This window comes from Chlamydomonas reinhardtii, chromosome 1, assembly GCF_000002595.2.
Source record: "Chlamydomonas reinhardtii strain CC-503 cw92 mt+ chromosome 1, whole genome shotgun sequence".
NCBI classification, from domain to species: domain Eukaryota; kingdom Viridiplantae; phylum Chlorophyta; class Chlorophyceae; order Chlamydomonadales; family Chlamydomonadaceae; genus Chlamydomonas; species Chlamydomonas reinhardtii.
Genome location: NC_057004.1, coordinates 7,267,347 through 7,286,265, shown reverse-complemented (window position 1 = coordinate 7,286,265; position 18,919 = coordinate 7,267,347). Strand labels below are relative to the sequence as shown.

Sequence of the window (18,919 nt, the reverse complement as noted above, 5' to 3'; positions counted from 1 at the left end):
GTGCCTCCTCCCCACCCTCCCCCTCCCCAACCCCACCCTGCCCACCTGTGTGGTGAGCGCCACGTACTCGGGTCCCTTGAGCCGGCCCTCAATCTTGAAGCACGACACCCCCGCAGCGATCAGGTCAGGCACCTGCAAGGGCGGAGGGCGGCGCGTGTAAGGAGTAGGCCGGCCGCCCAGGGGGCGGTTGAGGGAGGGATCTTAGGTTGTGCACCGGCCCGGCTTCTACTTGCATGCCGCTGTGCGCTGCGATTTAACGGCCCCTGCAAGTTACTGGGAATGATGCCACCCCACCTGCCGGACGTTGGTGCGTGGCTACAACTTCACTATATGTGTATTCATGAATGCTACGCCCTCACTGCTGCTCCACGACGCCTTGGCCCCCTCCCATAAGCCTTCTGGCTTGCAGGAATAACACCCCCTGTGCTCTGCTAGTTTAGCTTGGTAATGACTTGTTTTCGCCTGGTATCTACAACCCCCCTCCCCCGCTCCCCCCCCCCCCCCACACACGCACACCTGCTCCACCGCCATGAGGTCCTGCGGGCTCAGCAGGTAGCTGACGTCACCCAGCTCCCGCAGCAGCCCGTCCACCAGCAGCCCGTACGGCAGGCGGCAGGCCTGTGGCAGTTGGCAGTTGATGCAGTTGGCAGCGGCGCAGTTGGCAGCGGCGGTTGGGCACACCCAAGGCACCTAACGTCGGTTGGGCACACCCAAGGCACCTAACGTGCAATCCAGCACACCCAAGGATACACCCACTGCTTGTCATGCGTCTTCAAATCTTCGTGGGATTGGTGTCAACATCCTCAACACACACACACACACACAACACACACACACACACACACACCCCTACACACCCCTACACACACACACACACACACACACACACACACACACACACACACACACGCACACGCACACACACACACACACACACACACACACACACACACACACACACACACACACACACACACACCTCACCTGCGCGCACTGCCCCCTGTTGGCGCTCCTGCCCCCCCAGGCCTCGCTGCTGAAGCACTGGCCGCTGTACGACACGCACAGCGCGCCGTGCACGAACGCCTCCACCTCCGTGCCGGGCACCGCGTCCCGGACCTGAGGGGGTGGGGCGGGGGCGGGGCGGGGTGGGAGGCCCGGATGGGGAGGTGGGGAGGTGGGGAGCTGGGAAGGGAGAGGTAGAGGTAGAGGGAGGCTTGGCGTAGCGGACTCGGGTGGCGGAGGCTGCTCGACCCATGCCAGGTGGTCCCAACTGCACCCATCATGCCTTCAGGCCTCGCCACCAGTAAGTGCCCCAGGACGCCATTGCTGAGCCCTCTCACGTGTGACCTCCCCCGATTTCCCACATCCCCCACGCTCCCTCATGCCTCCCTCAAGCCTCCCTCGCGCCTCCCACCCCAACCCCCCTCCCCAACGCCCTCCCTCCCTTCCCCCTACAACCCCCCGCCGCACCTTGGCAATCTCGCGCACGCTGAGCTCGCGGCCCACCACCACCCGCTCCACGCCCAGCCCCGCCACCCACGCCGCGCCCTCCCCGCTGGTGATGCTCATCTGCGTGCTGCCGTGCACGGGAAGACCCGGAGCCACCCGCCGCATGAGCTCCACCACACCCCAGTCCTGTGTGCGCGGGCGGGGGGGGGAGGGAGGTTGCAGAGGTGGGGGAGGGTGCACTGAAGACTGCAGACGAAGGGGGCGTTACGATCATGACCAGTTAAGTGGTAGACGCGGGTGGTTGTGTGGGAATGTGTGGGGGAAAAGGGTGGGGGAGGAGGGTGGGGGAGGTGTAAATACCAGCCCAAACTAACTCCGGCCTGCTCCTCCCGCCCCCCCCCCCCGCCTCCCCCACCCGTCTCCCCACCGTGATCGGTTGACCCAAACCCTCTCCCCCTCTTCCACACTCCCTCCTCCTTCCCCCTCCTCCCTTTTCTCCCCCAGCCCCCTCCTCCCTTCCTTTCCCCTCACCTGCACAATGACTGCGTCCACGCCCGCCGCCGCCATGGCCCGCACGCGCTCCTCCACCGCCGCCAGCTCCTCATCAAACACAAGCACGTTGAGCGCGATGAAACCCTGGGGGGGGGGCGCATGTGTATGTGTGTACGATTGTGTGTGTGTGTGTGCGTGTGTGCGTGCTGGTGAGGCAAACACCAAGACCATGCAGTCGGACGCTTGAGGGCGTATGCCACGACGTGTGGGTGGCCCCATTCCACAGCCCCTGCACCCGTCTGCCTGCCTGCCTGCCTGCCTGCCCTCTCCCCCCTCTGCACCCACCCACCTTGACGCCGCGGGCGTGCAGGTACGACATGACGGCGGGCAGCTCCTCCAGTGTGAAGTTGGCGGCTCTGTGAGTGTGTGTGTGTGTGTTCATTGTGTGTGTATGTGTGTGTGTGTGTGTACGGCGGGGTGATTGCAGCAACTGACGGCAGCCGCGGCCTCCCACCTGCCCCGCGCTTCCTTTTCCCTCGGCTGTTCTATCCCCAGAGCAGACCACCCACCCACTGCCCACACCGGCCCTTCCTGGCCACCGCCAGGCCCCATCGCCCATTGGCCCGCCTCGCCCAGGAGCGCGCCCGCCGCCCCGCCCATTGGCCCGCCTCGCCTAGGCGTGCGCTCACTCGCTCTGCACCCACGCTCTCTCTCCCCTCCTCCGGCTTACCGCGCCCGCGCGTTGAAGTCCTCCAGCCCAAAGTACACCGCGTCGGCGCCGTTCTCCACCGCCGCCCGCAGCTGCGGCCAGCCCCCCACCGGGGCCAACACCTCGGGCTTGTGAGCCAGAGGCGTCAGGCGCCGCCGCTCGGCGGCTGTAGCAGCGGTGGGCGGCGGCGGCGGCTTGCGGGCGCTGAGCATATAGCTGACAGCCGGCTCGGCGGCAGTAGCAGCGGAGGAGGTGGGCGGAGCGGAGGCGGATGCCGCAACCGCAGCCGCAGCTGAAGCGGCGCCGCCGGCCGCGGCTGTCTGTTTAGTTATTGGGGGTGAGGGTAGGGAGCACGGGGTGGGGAGCGGGGTTGGGGGGGGAGCAGATGGGCGTGGTGCTGCGGTGAAGGACGTGAGGGGGCGTCAGGGGGCGTCAGGGGGGGGGGTCCGAGGCGGAGGAGGGACGTGTTCCAGCCACCCACTCCGGGTAAGAGGCCCGCATGGGCCTGACTGCCAGCCCCCTGCGAGTCCTGCAACGCCCAATGGTAGTACCAGGCCGCCGCCGGTGCCTGACGCACCCGCCTGCCGCGTGTGTAGCCCGCCCGTGTGTGGCTGCCCCCCGCCCCCAAAGCACGTGCATTTGCAATTTCCACAGCAAACCCCCCGAACCCCTGCACGAATATCGGCATGTATCGTCTCAGCCCCCCTTCCCCTCCCTACACACCTGCAGGCCCCCATAAAGCTCGGGGTTCTTCCGCTTCTCTGGGGCGTCGCCAGCCGCATAGCCACCAACCCGCTCTGGCGAGCTCCCAACATTGCCAGACAAGTTTCGAGACTGCTTTGTGGCAGGAGCTAGGTTGCTAGATTTTGTGCCTGCGCTTCGAGGAGTTTGAGCTGTGCCTGAATTGCCTGCGGTTTGCGGTTTTCCTCGCGGCGGCTCTCCCCTCGCACTGTTTGGCGATGGCTTATTTGTAGCACGTTGAGAGTTGCCAGCTTTGGGGCGCCTATTGCTTCCGGTGCTGCCCAGGTCTGGCCGCCCAGCGCCAGGTGTTGCGCACAAAATGTGCAGGCGCGTCATTGTATTACAGCATCTAGTTCGATTAGTTATCACGACAACGAAGATAGTAATTATGATAACTTAGCAAACACGCAAATTGGGCTTCTGTGAAATACCCAAGTGCCATGGCAACCCACATCCAACGATACGCTGCGAAGTACTTTGCTGTCCCGATTTCTGCCATTCACGACGATGCCGCACTAAGGCTTTCAAGCTGAGCGACCGTGCCACTGCTGACCAAAGGGACCTGGTGATACCATTCGCGCCCCCGTGCAGGCCCCAGTGGCCCAAAGCTCACCCCAAGCAGACCAGCCCTTCAAACTGCGGCATGCGCCCCAGTCGCCGCACCGACACTGCTACAATATCTGCGACCAGCCGTAAAGGCCCGCTACCTCCAAGACGGATGAGGGGATGACTCGCCTTGCCACCACGACATCGACCGGCACAAGGCCGGCGCCCGAATGGACTCAACAATCCATATCCATAATCGCCCCAGCTCACGTGCAAACCTGTCCTAATTACTGCATGGGCGGCAAATGACCTGACCTGACCAAAGATACACCCTTTGCCATGCAACATCCCATGTAAGCTAGCTTTGCTCAATTGCCACGTCAGCCAGCGCACCGCGTCAGCTTGTCTCACGACTTCATTCGGTAGCACGAGTGCATTCCTAAACTGTAGCAGCAGCCCCAGCCCGCAAGCAGCAACGCGTGCGTCAGTCTGTCAGTCGCCGCAGTCCACCTAGTCCCAACAGCACTGCTACTACCGCATGTCGCAGCAGCTCAATTCTCCAGGCACACACACACGCACACACAGCAACGCGTGCCCACACAACAGGTTCCATGGCAAGAATGGGACATACTACGGGTACATATACAGTACGTATAAGTGCAACACAGTGTGGTTGTGTCCGATGTTTGTTTGAATGAATTGAAACGTTTCATGCCCTGGATGTAAGCAGGACCTACATACGGGGCCCAGTCGAGGGAGGTAAGCCAAATACACCCCCACCCTCACAGGCGATGCACATGTCACGTGCTGGCGCCATCCCTGGCTAGTCGGACACCCCGGCCACCGCTGCCACCGCCGCCGCCACCTGGCCACACACGTCCTTGTGGCCCGCCCGCCAGTGCGCCGCCTGGCACGCCGCACCGCAGTAGCGCACGCTGCGGCACCGCCCGCACAGCCGCAGGTCCAGAGCCGCCTCCGCCTCGCCGCCAAACTCCAGGCAGCCCGGGTGGCCGCACACACGCAGATGCCACAGCGCCGTCCCCACCGGGTCCACGGGAAGGGGCGGTGGCAGCACCACGCCGCCTGCAGCCTCCTGTCCTGCTCCTGCGCCTCCCGCTGCCTGTTGCTGTTGTTGCTGTTGCTTCTGTTGCCGGCGCTGCTTCACTGTAGCCGTCTTCTTACCGCTGGTCCCGCCTTTAGACCCATACCCGCCCAACGTGCTCGCAATGGTCGCACCGCTGACGGGCAGGCGCAACTTCAACAGCAGCTCCGCACCCGCCGCAGCTACCTCCACACTCTTTTCCGTCACTTCGAACACCTGAAGCCTCACCCGCTGCTGCAACTCCGCGGCAAAGGCGTGGAAGTGCTGACGCCACGCGGCCGCCGACGCACGCCGTGCCCAGCCGCCGCTGCTGCAGCTGCTGCTGCCTCCTGCGCCCCCACCAGCCCCTGCAGCCGCCCCCGGCTGCATCTCCGCCTCCGCGTCCGTCTGAGCCGCCCAATAGCCCGCGAGCTCCATCAAGGCAGCAATGCCAGCTGCATGCGCGCGGTTGGCGTCCTCCTGCCCGGGCCACGGATCATCATCAGCCGCCAGCATCGCCGGCAGCGCCTCCCTCAGCGCCTCACGCAGGCAGCCGCGCAGGGCCGCGTGCGGTGCAGCTGTCTGCTGGGCCACTGTCATCGGTTGCGCTGCCGCTGCCGTTACCTCTGCCGCTGCCGGTTGCTGCTGCTGTAAGGGCGGCGCTGGGGCAAGCCACGACATCACGTGCGGCGCGAGCTGCGGGTGGCTGCCGGCCGCGGCCAGCACGCGCAACACGCAGCCCACCAGGCGAAAGCGCATGTCTGCGAATGCCGTCTCTTTGCCCTCAATCTCCATCCGCGGCACCCGCGGCAGCGCCTCACACGCCGCCGCCAGCAACTGATGCGGCTGGCATGCGAACAGATGCGCGTCAGGCATCTGTGGCGCCCCTGCTGCATCGCCCAGACCCGGTGCCTCCCGCGCCCCTGCAGCCGCCAGCGCCCATGCCTCCAGTGCTGAGGTCACCAGACACTGGTCTGGCTTGTCTTCTGGGGTTATGGGCAAGAGCCGCAACCCGACCTCGCAGGCCGCCCGCAGCACGTACGCATGCGCCTCCGCCGCCAGAGCCGCCTGCCGCCGCTGTGACGCTGGACACGCTGCAAAGCCGCGGCGCACAAGTGCAGCTTGAAGCGGCTGGCCCAACCGGGCAGCGTGTGCCAGGAGGCCTGTCAGAAATGGCAACTTCACAGCAGGTCCGGCTGCTGGCGTGCTTCTTAGGCTGCAGCAGCCCAGCCGCCCGCGCACATGCGCCAACGCCCGCTTAACGCCGGTGAGCAGTGCCCCAAGCTCCAGCCGTGCCTGCATGTTGCGGCTGCTGCACCCGCTGGTGCGGCTGCTGCCGGCGCCTCCCATGGCACCTGCAGCGGCAGTGTGGCCCCGCACATTGGGATCCTCCGAGTGTGCCTCCATTGCTGTGATGGATGTGGCTGTAGTGTCCCACTGCCGACCGTCTTGCGCCGGCTGCCCCGCCACCTCCGACGCCAGTACCGCCGCACCCGCGCTCCCGGCCCAAGCTGCTACTGCTGCCTCCGCCACCCCGCCCGCCGCTGGCACAGCAGGCGGTGCTTCTAGCACCAGGACTTGCGTGACATTGGCAATAAGCCCGAGCAGAGATAATTCAGCAGTCGTGATAGCAGGATTGCTGCGGAGCTGACGCCTGCTGCCCCCACCACCGCCAGAGGCTCCTGATGCCGCATCGCTGCTGCCACCAACACCACCAGCGTACGCCTCGAACAGCTGAACAGCGGTGATCCCACGAAGCAGACGGTCGAGAGTGAGCAGCAGCCCAGACCGCCGCACAGCTGCCGCAGTCGTGGCCCGGCAGTCCGCGGTCACACCGTATGCCAGGCTGCCTACGGCAGTCACAATATGGCAGAAACAGGACATCAGTACAAAGGTCAGTGCTGTCTGTGTCGACGCACGCGGAGCCCCGGATGGCAGTGGTGGTGTGCCCATCCTGCCTGCCACCGCCGCCACGTGTCAACGTCTTTCCAGGTCTTTCCCCTCTCACTCCAGCTTTGTAATTTCGCTATTTCAACCTTGTTGACTGAACATGCATATGCGGCAACAGCTGTGGTGCGGCCCCAGAACCAAACTCCCGACTTCAGAACATCATTCCCTTTGTTCACTTGAGGTACATGTGCACATTCCAACTGCCCTCCCACTGCCCCGCCCCGAGGAAGACAGGAGCACCCACAACCCAGCACTCACCCTTGCCACTGCTTGTGTTCAACCGCATACTCATGATGCCATACAACACTGTTGAGAGGGCCGACAGCAGTGGCTCCCACGTGTCTGCATGCCTGCTCAACGCTGCCCTGCCTCCACCGGGCCCGGGTCCTGGTCCCAGACCCGGCGGCCTTGATCCTGCAGCTGCTGCCACTGACAGCCCAGCGGCTGCACTGCTTCCGGTCTCTGATGTTTGTGGGCTGTCGTTGTGGGCCGCAGCAGCGACCGTGTCTGGCCCGGGATCCTGCATTGCGTAATCACACAATCCAGCAAAGTGTACAATGTATGCGCGCTCTGAGCAGTCCCTACTCACGATACCTGCCTGGTGACACTATCAATAACGTTCAACTCGTGGTGTGGCAACAAGTGATGAAGCGCATGCCATGTTCACAACACATTGGGTGATGTGGCATACAGAATACGACACGCTGTGTTGTACCGCGCACCAAGTACGTTGACCTACCCGCTCACTCTCTCCCTGTGATTTCCTCAAGTTCACCCACTGGCGCGATGTGAGGCACCGCCCCATGTGGTGCCTCAGCGCAGCCTCCTGATATGCAAGGTACTTGGCTGCCACCTCCACTGCTGCAGGCAGCAGCGCTTCATACTGTGGCGAGGCGCCGCCACCACCTGCCGCACTGCCACCACCCGGTGTTGTGCCACCCGTGGCCAGTTGATCCAGCCACGGCTGAAAGCAGAAGCCACAAGCCACGTCCTGCACGCGAGAGGTGATATAATGCAACAGCTGTAAGAAGCGCTGGCCCTGCACTGCTGTAGTTGATCCCTTCACGTACACATGGGTTATGCCGTCACGGAGAACGCAAGCAAACGGCCCGCTGGCCTGCTTCCCCCCTACACACCTCGCTGTAGGCAGCTGCAAACAGCGGCTCAGGACCGTACGTGGCACCGCCCAGACCCAGGCCGCGGTGCCCTTGCCCGCCACCGCCAGATGCCGCCCCTCCACCTGCTCCTCTGCCTGCTCTGCTGCTGCCGTGCAAGCTGCTCAGCCGCCACAGCGCCTCCACCGCGCGGCCTGCCAGCGGCAGCACCAGTGCCAGCGGCGGCGGTGCGCAGCCGCCTGGTGTGACACCGTTGGACATGCGGCCCCACACACCCAGGCTCGCAGCCAGCCAGGTCGCATGTGTGCTCTCCAGCTCTCGCTGCTGCTCAGTCTGTGACCAGTTAGCAGGCATTCCGTCTTTTGGCACAGATTCGCTGCCGAGCCCTGGCAAAACAACCCGGCCCTCTGCCAACTCCCAGTTCACTATCCAGGACTGCTGCAGGTTGCCACTGCCACTGGTCGTGCTACTGCCGCTGTCACGTTCGCCAACCGCTGCACCCCCACTGCCGCTGCCGCCACCAACAGCGCCGCGAGCACCGCCACCCGCGCCGCCGCCGTGCACGAAGAGTCGTTCCAGCAGCGCCACTTGCAGCCGCCGGACCTCCTTTGACGCCAGGGCGGTATGAAGCGCTGCCTCTGCTGCTTCCAGCGTTTCTGCGCGTTGGCACGTTTCCCGCAAGCAGGAACCTGCAGCTTTCAGCCGGGTCCCCAGCCACCCTATCACAAAGCCTAGCTGCCTCGGCCAGACCCTTGCGTCACCGTCCGGCGGTGCCGGGCTCAGCGCCTGGGTGGCGTGTACCGTAAGGTTGGGCCAGCCGAAGCCGTCGGGACCCGCCAGCTGGTACAGCATTGTAGTGCTCAGCCACATCTGCACGGTCCGTCCACCAAAGTCTGCGGGGTCCGCCGACACGTGCATCTGCAGGCGGGGCTGATCCGCCAGCCGGCGGGGTAAGCCACCTGCTGCCCCCGCCACTTGTGCGGCAATGGGCAGTCGCTGCTGTTCTTGGCTGCTGGCATTCAGGATGCCCACCAGCGTGGCCGTGAAGAGGTCAACGCTGCTCGCCGACAATGCCTGAGCGGCAGAGCGCAAAGCAGGCAGGGGCTTAGAAAGGGCTCCCTGCCTTCCTGTATACTTCACAGCCAGGGGTTGACGTTCATTAATTAGCACGTACCCGGAACTCGGTAGCCAGGCGCTCAGTGCGCGGCGTCATTTCGCCCGGCATGTGCCCCGGTACGGGCCGCAGGCTGGTCACCATCGCACAGACGGCCTCCAGGAGCAAAATCCAGGGCAGGGACAAGGCCGCCAGGATGGAGCTAGCGCGAGCACGAGCGGCATCTGCCGCTGTGCGTTCTGCCATGCGCTCCGCTGGTGCGTCCGCTGCCGCATCCGGCGCCCCAGCCGCGCTGCCGGCCCCTGTGACGGTGCCACACTGCGCGCACTCGTTGAGCAGCTGCGCGCACTCGTTGAGCAGCTGGGCGGTGCGCTGCAGCCACGCCAGCTGATCGGGTGCATTTGAACGCGCCCATTCAGGACTGCGCCTGAATAGCCCGCTGTAGGCCTCAAACAGCACTGTTGAGTGCGCGCTTGAAATGTCGCTGCACGCACGGTTGTATCGCGTGCTAATTTCACGAACTTGTAGCTCTAACAAGTTAATGTCAGCGTCGGATTTGTATATGTTCACCACTTCGTCCAGCACTGAAATGGCGCTGGCCACCCTTACCCCAAACGCGGAAAGGATTAACATGCTTGTCCCTACCACATTGAAAGTATCCGGAAAACCCCATTAATTCTTGGTGACAGTCGTGCGAGCTCATGCCGCCATGCAACCGGGGAGGCCAAGGGTTGGGCGCGTATTCATTCCAGCCCCATGCGTGTTGCGTAACCATCTGTGCGTACGCAATACGCAGCGTGTGTATCGGGGATGATTTTGTCGGATGCGCAATACGCAAGCACCTAACTTCACAAAATGTTGTCAACATCTCTGGCATGTCTTAGCCACGCTTCATTTTCAAGTGCAGCGGATGGCTCAGCATCAGTGTATGAGCGTTGATTGTTAAGCAAGAGGCATGAGGGGAGTGCGAGGGCACTACGCGGGGGACTTGTGGGGTGAACTGGGGCGACTGGGGATGACAGCGCCAGCGCCCGCCCGCTTGCGGGCTAATACGCAGCAACAATACGCAATACGCAAGACTTCAGCTGCGTACCTTGCGTATTAATACGCAACGTATTGCGTGCGTATTGTTACGCATTACGCGCCCAACCGCCCAGCCTCCCCCGATGCAACCTGATGCAACGCATTTGGCCCAAGGGGCCTCCCCAGAGGGCCTCCCTGAGGGCCTCCCCTGGTCGCAAACTCGCATCCAATCTTTCAATAAGACGGAAAGGCAGGCCAACGCATACCGCGATTGCATGTCAGGTAGAGACTCAAGTCAACATGGGGCTGGGCGGGGGTTCAACAAACATTGAAGCCCGTGAGTGAAGCCCCTCGCTCGTGCTATTGACGTGCTAACGCTCAAGATTGCATTGGTTACAAGAGGGACCTGCTGACGCAGTTCACGAGCCAGTGACACGAACACCCTCAAGCTCACGCTCTGAGAGTCTAAGTGGTGGCAAAGGATTCCACATGCCGCCCCTTTTGCTTCGGCCCGCTCCCGGCCCGCCCCAGTGCGTTGCCCAAGCCCCGAGCCCCTATCTTGTAGATCCCCTCAGGCCCGCGGCGTCTACACACTTGTCTACAAAGCGTAGGTGACACCTCCCGTGGCATCCAGGGCTTGCATCTTCGGGCGTCATCGGGCATCATCGTCTGACCGCGTATCGTGACACGAGTGCTAAGACGCGAACAGTGACACGAACTACTTTGAAGGGGACCCATACCGTGGTGCGCACGGTGTTTCACACTACTGCTATTGCGACAAATGTAGCCTTGCCCGGCAGTATGTGGGCTGTCATGGGCAGATTGGCCCCTGCACCTGCACATAGCTGGCCCCTGCCGCCGCCCCTGCACCCCTGCCAAGCCACGGTCAGGCGGGATCCATGTTCATACCCTGTGCCTCGTGCCTGTGCCTGTACCCACGCTGCATCTCACATTGTCACTCCAAATTTCTGCGTGGCTGCCTCTACAAGTGCTTGCGCTTCAGTTCTGCGGTGCTCAATGCCTGCTCGACACGCAGATGTTTCCAGTTAAATGATTGTGCCTATTTTTCAAATTCTGCGATATGTAATTACCATGGGAAACGATCAGAGTAGGCAGCGAGAGGCGCAAAAGCATAGCGCGGAAGTCCGGCAAGCAGCTGCCGAAGTCTTCGCGGCGCTGGCCCAAGCACTTCCGCGTCTGTCGCATATTTATGCTGGGGTAAGCGACATCACACAGCGTCTCATATGCGTTGCTGTCGCGGGCTGACTGATCGACCTGTTGGTGAACAAGCGAGCCCGCCACACCTTCGCACCCCCTCACATCCTCGCCGTCAACGCAGGCTATTTTGGAATCACCAGAGCTCACGTACGTGGAGAAGCTATTGTTTCTCCTAAGCTGCTGGGATGCTGATGTGGTGGGTTGCAAACTTTGAGGGTTGGGCACTGAGCCAGCAAAGAGTCCCTGCTTCCGACACATGCGTGAACACTGCCATCGCCAGAGCGCTGCCCTACTGCATCGTACCAGAACCATTAACAGCGACTTCCAGGGCTGTGCCTCACCCTCTCACCATAACCTCTCACCCTCTCTCGCTTCCTGTCTCTTCCCTGTGCTTCCCTCTGCTCCCCCACCGCTCTTCCTCTGCCCTCCCGCTGCGCCCGCCCTCCCTCTCTGCAGGGCCGACTGCGGCCTGAGGAGGTGTCAGTGTCGGCGCTGAGGCGCTACGTGCGCATGATACGGGAGGTGGCCCGACTGCGTGCCAGCCCGGGAGCGGGCGGCAAGCGGTGGGCGTGGATTTGGGGTTGGGGATGTGGGTTGGGTTGGGGTTCTGGTCGATAAAACGGAACCCATTTAGTTAAAGGGAGCCTGTGGCGCAGCAGGCACCCCGGCAGCGGGGTGTTTGCGGTTGCCTGTGTCGGCAGGAGGGGGCCCGAGCTCGAACAGGTTTTGGTGCAGGGTTTTGGGTGGGTCAGAGTCAGAGTCAGGTTCAGAGTCAGGTTCAGCGTCAGAGTCAGAGTCAGGTTCAGAGTCAGGGTCAGAGTCGGAGTCGGTGTTTGCCACGCAAGGGCTGGGCATGCCCTGTTGCGAACCGCGGCCTAGGCCCCCAGACTCGACTCGCTTGCGGGCAGGGTTCCTGTCGTGCTGCCAGGTGTGCCACAGACGCCGTACGCAGACGTCCCTCCCCTCCGTTCCTCCCTCCAACCCTCCCTCCGTCCCTTCCCCCACCTGCAGGCTGGCCCGCTCCAGCTGCCTGCTGGCCAGCCTGCACCTGCTCACAGCCGACCCGCGGCAGAGGCAGCTGGAGACACTGGGACTGGCGCCCGCAGACAGGAGGTGGGGGCGGTGGAGGCGGTGGGGGAGGTGGGGGGGGGGAGATGCGCCGCTACGGTCGGAAGGGGGTAGGCGGGAGGTGCGGCAGTGTAGGGGGCAGGAGGGGGGAGGTGCGGCTGGGTGGCAGGAGGTGGGAGGTGCGGGGATGAGTGAAGAGGCGGGGTGGTGGGTCGGGGCAACACAGAAGCACGTCCCTGTGCACGTGCGGCACCACGTGCAGAGCAACTCGCTTGGGCTTTCCTGCACACAGGTCCGCCGCCGACTGGCGCTTCCTTGCAGGGCTGGGTCTGGTCGCCAGCCGGCCTGGTGGCTTCTTCGTCGCCTGCCCGGCCGCGCGGCACACCGGCCTGGAGGCGCGCGAGGCCAGGCGCTGGTGCAGCCGCGCCTACCTGCAGGCGCCAGCGGCGGCGGCGGCGGCGGCGGGGGCGCCAGGAGCCTTGGCAGCGCCGTACCTTTTGCCCAACACGCCATACGGGCTGCAGTCCCACTCCTACGGCTACCATGGTGGCACCGGTTATGCCAACCCTTACCAGCCGCAGCAACAGCAGCAGTCACTGTGTCTGCTGCAAGGCGTGGAGGGGGCGGCGGGGGAGGGGATGGCGGCGGCGCGACGCAGCAGCATGAGCAGTGCGGGCGGCGGCGGCGGCGGTGGGCATGCAGACCTGGCTGCGGCGCTGGCAGCGGCTGTGAAGCGGCGGGCAATGGGGTCCCTGGACCTCCCGCCCCTGCCGCCCTCAGGTACGGGTAGTGTGCTGTGCGGACCACTCGGTAGGATCCTGTGCCGGCACCCACTGGCGCCCTTCTATGGCTGAGGCACTGCTGCTTTCCCCCCGCCTGCTTCACTTGGCGCTGCTGCTGCCCCCATGTGCCCCCATGTGCCCCCATGCGCCCCCATGCGCCCATGCAACGTACGTGCCGCTGCGCCGCCGCCCGCAGCGCACCCGCTGCCGGGCCTCACCAAGTATGGCGTGGACGGCTGGAGCGCCAACGGCCACGGCCACCACCACCACCACGGCCACAGCGCCTCCCTTGGAGAGGAGGAGGAGGAGGAGGGCGGCGAGGAGCAGTCGGAGCCCGGGGACCACGACGCAGGCAGTAGCGTGTTCTCGGGGGCGGGGCCAACACAGCAACACGCCTTCCCGCCGCCGCTGCCGACCTTCCCCAGCTTCATGCATCACGCACTGGTGAGGGCCCGGCGCCTGAATGGCCGGGTGGCTGCCTAGCTGCTACATCACCTAGCTGCTGCGGTCGTAGGTCTTGTCTGGGGAAAGGTCGCTACAGGGTGGCACAGAGCAACACCGCGCGGCATGGGGCCTGGGGGCGCAATCCAGTCGCCCTCACTCGCTCCGCCCCTCCCGCCCTGCCCTTTCGTAACCCCTTCCTAACTACATCTTTCCCTCGCCTCCCTGGCGCCCTCGCCTGCCTCACCCCCCCTCCTGCCTCTACCCCCCCCCCCCTGGCTCCAGGGCCCCCACGAGCACCAGCTGCATGACGACACCGCCACTGAGGACCTGGCGTCAGAGGACGGAGCCGCGTCATCGCTGGGCGGAGGAGGTGGCGGGGGCCTAGGAGGAGGAGGAGGAGGCCTAGGAGGAGGAGGCCTAGGAGGAGGAGGCCATGGTCGTTTCATGGAGAAGGCAGCGGCGGGGTCAGCAACAGGGGCAGCAGCAGGAGCGGCGGCTGCAGGGAATGTGGCGCCGGTGGGGGCGCCGCGCCAGCCGATGAAGGGGCAAGGCCCAGGGCAGGGCAGCGGCGGCGGCAGCGGCGAGGAGAGCGCTCTGCTGGCGGTCTGGTGTCCGGACGTGGCGGAGGCGGAGGCGGTCATTGCGCGGGAGGCCATCCTGGCGGCCAAGCAGGTGCGTGGGGTGCGGGGTGCTGGGAGGGCATGGGGTTTTGGGTGGGGGAGAGAAGTTCAGAGGGGAAGGGGAGGGGCGCGTGGCCGTGGCCGTGGCCATGTGCCACAGGCTGACGTGGCCATGTACGGCGCTGGTGCTGGTGCGCTGCGCAGGCTGGTGGCCTTTCGGCACCATTAACCGATTTGAATGACAAACGCGCACCCCACCCCGTTCTGCCTCTCCTAACCCAAACCTGCCCTGCCGCAGCTTGAGGCCACGATGGCGGCGCGCTGGCGGCGGCCGCGCCCCTCCCACGACCTGTCCGGCCCCGCCGCCGCCGCCTACTACGCGCAGTACGCGGCCGCAGGCGACGACGGCGCCACCGCGGCCATGGTCTCAATGTTTGACCTGCACGGCGGCCCAGGCGCGGCGCCGCTGGCGCTGATACCGCCGCCGCTGCCGCAGTCACTGGGCACCGCCGCTGCCGTGGCGGCGGCGGCGGACGCGTGGGCCTGTCCCTCGCCGGCGGCGGTGGCAGCGGCGGATGCACTGGCAGGAGGCGGAGGTGGGGGTGGGGCAGGAGGAGGTGGGTGTCAAGAGCTGTGGCCGCCGCGGCCCAACGCGGCGGCGCATTGCGAGCTGGCGGCGGCGGCGTTGGCGGCGCGGCAGCGGCTGGAGCAGATTGTGCTCAGGTGGGATCTGGGCCCCACCTGACCAGAACCCCCACGTGTGGTCGTCGCAGCAGTCTCTTTCCCACATCCCCGGTGCACTCGCAACACACCTGTCACCTCCCTACACCTCCCAGCAGCACGCGCCCTTAACCGCAGCCTGCTGCTGCTGCCGCCGTCCTCCCTCCCCTCCTCACCGCTCACCCTTCGCCCCCCACCCACACACTCTGCCCACCCACCCCCTTAGCTGATCATTAACACAACCCTCCCTATGGGGACTATTGTCGCGTGCCACTCCGTTGTCAAGCATCGGCCACGCTCTCCTCCTCGCTCTATTGCATTGGGTTTGAATTAGTTTGGGCTGGTATCCACAACCCCCCCTCCCTCCCCCCCACGGGACATCGGTAACAACGCGTCTACTCTGCAACTGTACCTGCCTACGACTTCACTTCTTAATTAATCATGAATGTAACCCTCCCCACACACACACACACACACACACGTGCAGGCACTACCCCGCGGGCCGCCCCCGCGACCGGCCCTTCCCGGCGCTGGTGGCTGCGGACCCGGACATGCGGCCCTACGACCGCGCCATGGCGGCCTGGCTGTGGGCGGCGCTGTCCCGGCACCTGCACTTCGGGGCGGGTGAGCGTGTGCAGTCGGGTCGGGGCTGTGCGGAGCCGGGGCGGAGGACAGGGGCGGGCGGAGGGAAGGGGGGGGAGGCAGGGGAGCTTTGCGGAGGGGTCTGGTGGAGGCGCTGCGGCGGAGGGGTCTGGTGGAGTGGCTCGGGACGAGGGGTCTGGATGAGGGCTCTGGTAGAAGGGCGCGTTGTGCGCTGTGGTGCGATATGGCTGAGGGCGCTCCCTGCAGTACCCGGTGTGTGGGGCCCGGCTGGCGGCGTCCAGGACAGGCCCCGTCGCCTGGTCGCATGTGCGTTTCTCTTGCGCATGCCTTGACAGCGCACACGCAAACACATTAAGCGGGCACACATGCGCACACATTTCCCTCGTGCTTTCCCGCCACACACGCACGGCACGCAGGCGTGACGCGTGATACCAGCCCCCAGATGCTGCGGGACCTGCTGCAGCTGGTGCGGCTGAGGGACATGTGGATACGGGTGAGCGAGCGCGTGAGCGAGCGAGCTGAAGTCGGTGGATGGGTGCGGGCAGAGTGGACGGAGGAGGGAAGAAGAACACCCCGCAGACCGGCTAATGCGTACGCATCAGCTATCCTCGTAGTTGGCAGGCTGTCTACCTCCGAACGTGCTTTCTTGACTTGCTTTCGTACGTCATTACCGCATCTTGTACTGCAGTCGCATCTGGCGTATCTGCTGTACCTGCCCGACCTGGAGGCGGCGTACGGGCCGCTGCTGCAACGGCCGTACGCAACCGCCGCCGCAACCACCACAAACGGCGGCGGCCGCGCCGCCGGCGCGCTGCGCTCCGTGTCTTCCGCCTCATCCTCCATAGCTGGCAGCTTCCCGCCGCCTACCACACGGCCGCATGCCAGCAGCTTGTCAGCCGCTGGGCCCGCGCCGCACCCGACCGCCGGCCACGGCAGCTACGGCAGCAGTCCCGCAAAAGGCAGCACATTCAGCGGAAACGGCGGGGGCGGCGGGCTGGCGGCGGCGGCGCTGGCGAGCAGCAGTGCGCCGTACGGTCTGCCGGCGGCGGCGCAGCGGCGGCTGGCGGCGGCGTGGGAGGCGCTGCTCCATGCGGAGGCGGCTAGCCACGTGCTGGGCTGGCTGGCGGGCGCACGTGCCAAGCGGCTGCCGTATGGTCAGCTGCGAGAGCGGCTGGGCGCGGAGATGCCGGGCGCGGTGAGGGCGAGGCTGCGGGGGTCGGTGTGGGGAGTGTGGGTGGGATAAGGTGCTGGGAGATGGAGCAAGGGGCTTTGCGGTCATGTTTGTGTGAGCCTGCCAAACCCTCCGCCTGCTTATCCCAGGTATGCTGCCTCGCACGTGTCAAGTTTGCAATAAGTATCAGGGAACGTCCGTGCTTGTTCACCTCCTGCAGTGCAATGCCTACGGCGGCTCTGAGGCGCTGGCGGGCTCAGTGCTGGTGCGGCTGCTGCGGGACCTGCTGGTTCGCCTGCCGCGGCCCCTGGAGGCGGAGCTGGCTGGAGCTTACAGCAGCAGCGGAGCGGGCAGCGGGGGCGGGGGCGGGCGGCGGAGCGTTGTGGGTCGGGCGGCGGCTGGCGGCAAGGGCGCAGCCAAGGGTGCAATGGCCGAGGTGGGCACTGATGAGATGATTGTCATCTTGTGTGAGGACTTCCTGGCGTTTCAAACGGTGAGCATGCCGGGTTGCGAAGATGTTGATAGCTATTGCAAGGGTAGGGCGCTTGGAACCACCAGGTGGTTTGTGTGGATGGACGCGTCGCTGCTGCAAGCAACACGCCTGCCCTACCTGTGCTGTGCACATTTGCGTGTTCGGCACTCGTCGGCAGTTGTCTCCACACAACAAAGGGTGCAGAGCATCCCCATCCATCTCCATTCGCCCCCCCCCCTAAACGTGCTTTGCCTTTGACCGCCCCACGCAGGACGGCTACGCAGGACGGTGAGCAAGAGAGCAGTGGAGGCTCTATTCGATACCAGGCGGGATATGCTACACTCGCCTCGTCTCACTATGTGTGTAATGTGACGTGCGCCCAGGTTAAGGAGTATGGATCCTGCAGCGGTGATGCACTATTGTGCAACAGCTATCGGGTTGTAGCTTCACATGTTCAAAGTAGATAGGGTAGGGATGGTTGCAGAGGCACGTTGGAGGTACTGAGGGGCATGCGGTTGCAATGTATGTTGATTGCATTAGGTGGAGCGTGTGAGCGTGGGCGGGATATGTGGGAGGTATCGATCGATGTGCGCCGGTTGCCCAATGGCCTCAGCAAGTGGCGTGCGTTCAGTAGCTGGCGCCCCGCAACTTCACTACTCATGAAGTTGACTTGAGCACACACAATTCGGTTCGAGTACTTGAATGGAACAACTTGAAAAACGTGGAGGGTGCAGCGATGCAGAAAGAGCGGATGGAATGCACTAGAGGGGATACAATGAGTTGCCCTGGCTACTGGGGGATGGAACGTGCCGGGACACTTCTCATGAGTCCTGAGCGCGTGGATACAGACCTGGCTAATCAAGTTCGTCCTCGAAATACCTGCTTAGTGTGAACATCCCTGCCTCGGCGTGTTTCTGACAGGGATGTGCGATGGGACAGGCGGGGTTAAGGCGGGGTTGGTGTCTGTGGCACGGATGGATGAGTGCATGTCCCTGCTCCTCGGGCTCCGTGCTGTGTGTCTCTGCAGACGCCCTGTTGGCCATGACACCAGTGCTGCGGCTAGGGGGCACTGGCAGTCTGGTACTGCCACAAGTCGCATTGGCACAGCGGCTCCGGGCCACCGCTGCACAGGCGCTGCGACCAGGTCCCAGGGGGCGCTAGTGCTGGCCATCCAGTGGGCGGCAGGGCGGTTGTCCTGGGCCGCTCGTTCCGGTTGTCATCAACGGCGTCCACTGCCGATGAACACAAGGCAAGGGCCGCGAACAGCGCCACAGCCTTACCGTGCTGTCCGCAGGCCTGGCTCTGCAGCTGTCTGCAGCCACGCCCTAGCAAGCCTGCGGATGCGTGCTGGGCCCCATGCCCCCAGGCCCCAGCGGCAGCCCGGCGGTGGGGACAGTGGTGGTGGGCGCAACAAGGAGGTGGCTGCCTTAGGGAGGCAGGAAAAGGGCTGATCCCGGGTCGTTATCAACCCAGCCACCTTGACGCGGGCGCCTACTAAGCACACGCCTCTATGTTGGGGGCCTTTGGCATCCCCGCAAATCCGGACATGGCCGGTTGGGTGGGGTGCACAGTCCGTGCTAACCCGCAGCTAACAAACTAGT

General features: G+C 64.6%; 3 protein-coding genes across 3 annotated transcripts in view; 1 reads left to right on the top strand and 2 right to left on the bottom strand.

Moving 5' to 3' along the window:
• CHLRE_01g052601v5 (uncharacterized protein) overlaps positions 1-3,625 on the bottom strand; it is a 10,322-nt gene extending 6,697 nt beyond the window's left edge. The window contains exons 1-8 of the mRNA XM_043058990.1: positions 3,374-3,625; positions 2,672-2,970; positions 2,291-2,357; positions 1,981-2,085; positions 1,471-1,635; positions 985-1,116; positions 517-618; positions 46-132 (exon numbers count right to left, since the gene is read on the bottom strand). Of these exons, the coding sequence (XP_042928904.1) occupies positions 46-132; positions 517-618; positions 985-1,116; positions 1,471-1,635; positions 1,981-2,085; positions 2,291-2,357; positions 2,672-2,862 (849 nt within the window). The 5' untranslated portion in view covers positions 2,863-2,970; positions 3,374-3,625. The remainder of the gene's footprint in view (positions 1-45; positions 133-516; positions 619-984; positions 1,117-1,470; positions 1,636-1,980; positions 2,086-2,290; positions 2,358-2,671; positions 2,971-3,373) is intronic.
• A 94-nt stretch (positions 3,626-3,719) lies between these two features.
• Positions 3,720-10,285, bottom strand: CHLRE_01g052550v5 (uncharacterized protein). The gene is made up of 5 exons (XM_043058989.1): positions 9,258-10,285; positions 8,105-9,157; positions 7,708-7,959; positions 7,227-7,488; positions 3,720-6,868 (listed from the first exon to the last, which is right to left on the bottom strand). Exons 1-5 carry the CDS (start codon positions 9,828-9,830, stop codon positions 4,761-4,763), a joined length of 4,248 nt encoding a protein of 1,415 aa, XP_042928903.1. The 5' UTR covers positions 9,831-10,285; the 3' UTR covers positions 3,720-4,760.
• A 920-nt stretch (positions 10,286-11,205) lies between these two features.
• Positions 11,206-18,411, top strand: CHLRE_01g052500v5 (uncharacterized protein). The gene is made up of 13 exons (XM_043058988.1): positions 11,206-11,438; positions 11,560-11,634; positions 11,895-12,001; positions 12,450-12,551; positions 12,799-13,286; positions 13,485-13,732; positions 14,015-14,404; positions 14,651-15,075; positions 15,560-15,696; positions 16,092-16,168; positions 16,364-16,870; positions 17,067-17,339; positions 17,590-18,411. The coding sequence occupies exons 1-13, from the start codon at positions 11,313-11,315 to the stop codon at positions 17,608-17,610; spliced, it is 2,976 nt and encodes a 991-aa protein (XP_042928902.1). The 5' UTR covers positions 11,206-11,312; the 3' UTR covers positions 17,611-18,411.
• Positions 18,412-18,919: the final 508 nt, after the last annotated feature.

Bases quoted from the DNA above. Each gene is read 5' to 3' on its own strand.
- CHLRE_01g052550v5 (XM_043058989.1), bottom strand. From the start codon at position 9,830: ATGTTAATCCTTTCCGCGTTTGGGGTAAGGGTGGCCAGCGCCATTTCA. The intron at 9,158-9,257 runs GTACGTGCTAAT...TCTGCCGCTCAG, and splicing joins GCCTGGCTACCGAGTTCCGG to GCATTGTCGGCGAGCAGCGT. The intron at 6,869-7,226 runs GTGAGTGCTGGG...TGACTGCCGTAG, and splicing joins GAACACAAGCAGTGGCAAGG to GCAGCCTGGCATACGGTGTG.
- CHLRE_01g052500v5 (XM_043058988.1), top strand. From the start codon at position 11,313: ATGGGAAACGATCAGAGTAGGCAGCGAGAGGCGCAAAAGCATAGCGCG. The intron at 11,439-11,559 runs GTAAGCGACATC...CCGTCAACGCAG, and splicing joins TGTCGCATATTTATGCTGGG to GCTATTTTGGAATCACCAGA. The intron at 12,552-12,798 runs GTGGGGGCGGTG...TCCTGCACACAG, and splicing joins CTGGCGCCCGCAGACAGGAG to GTCCGCCGCCGACTGGCGCT.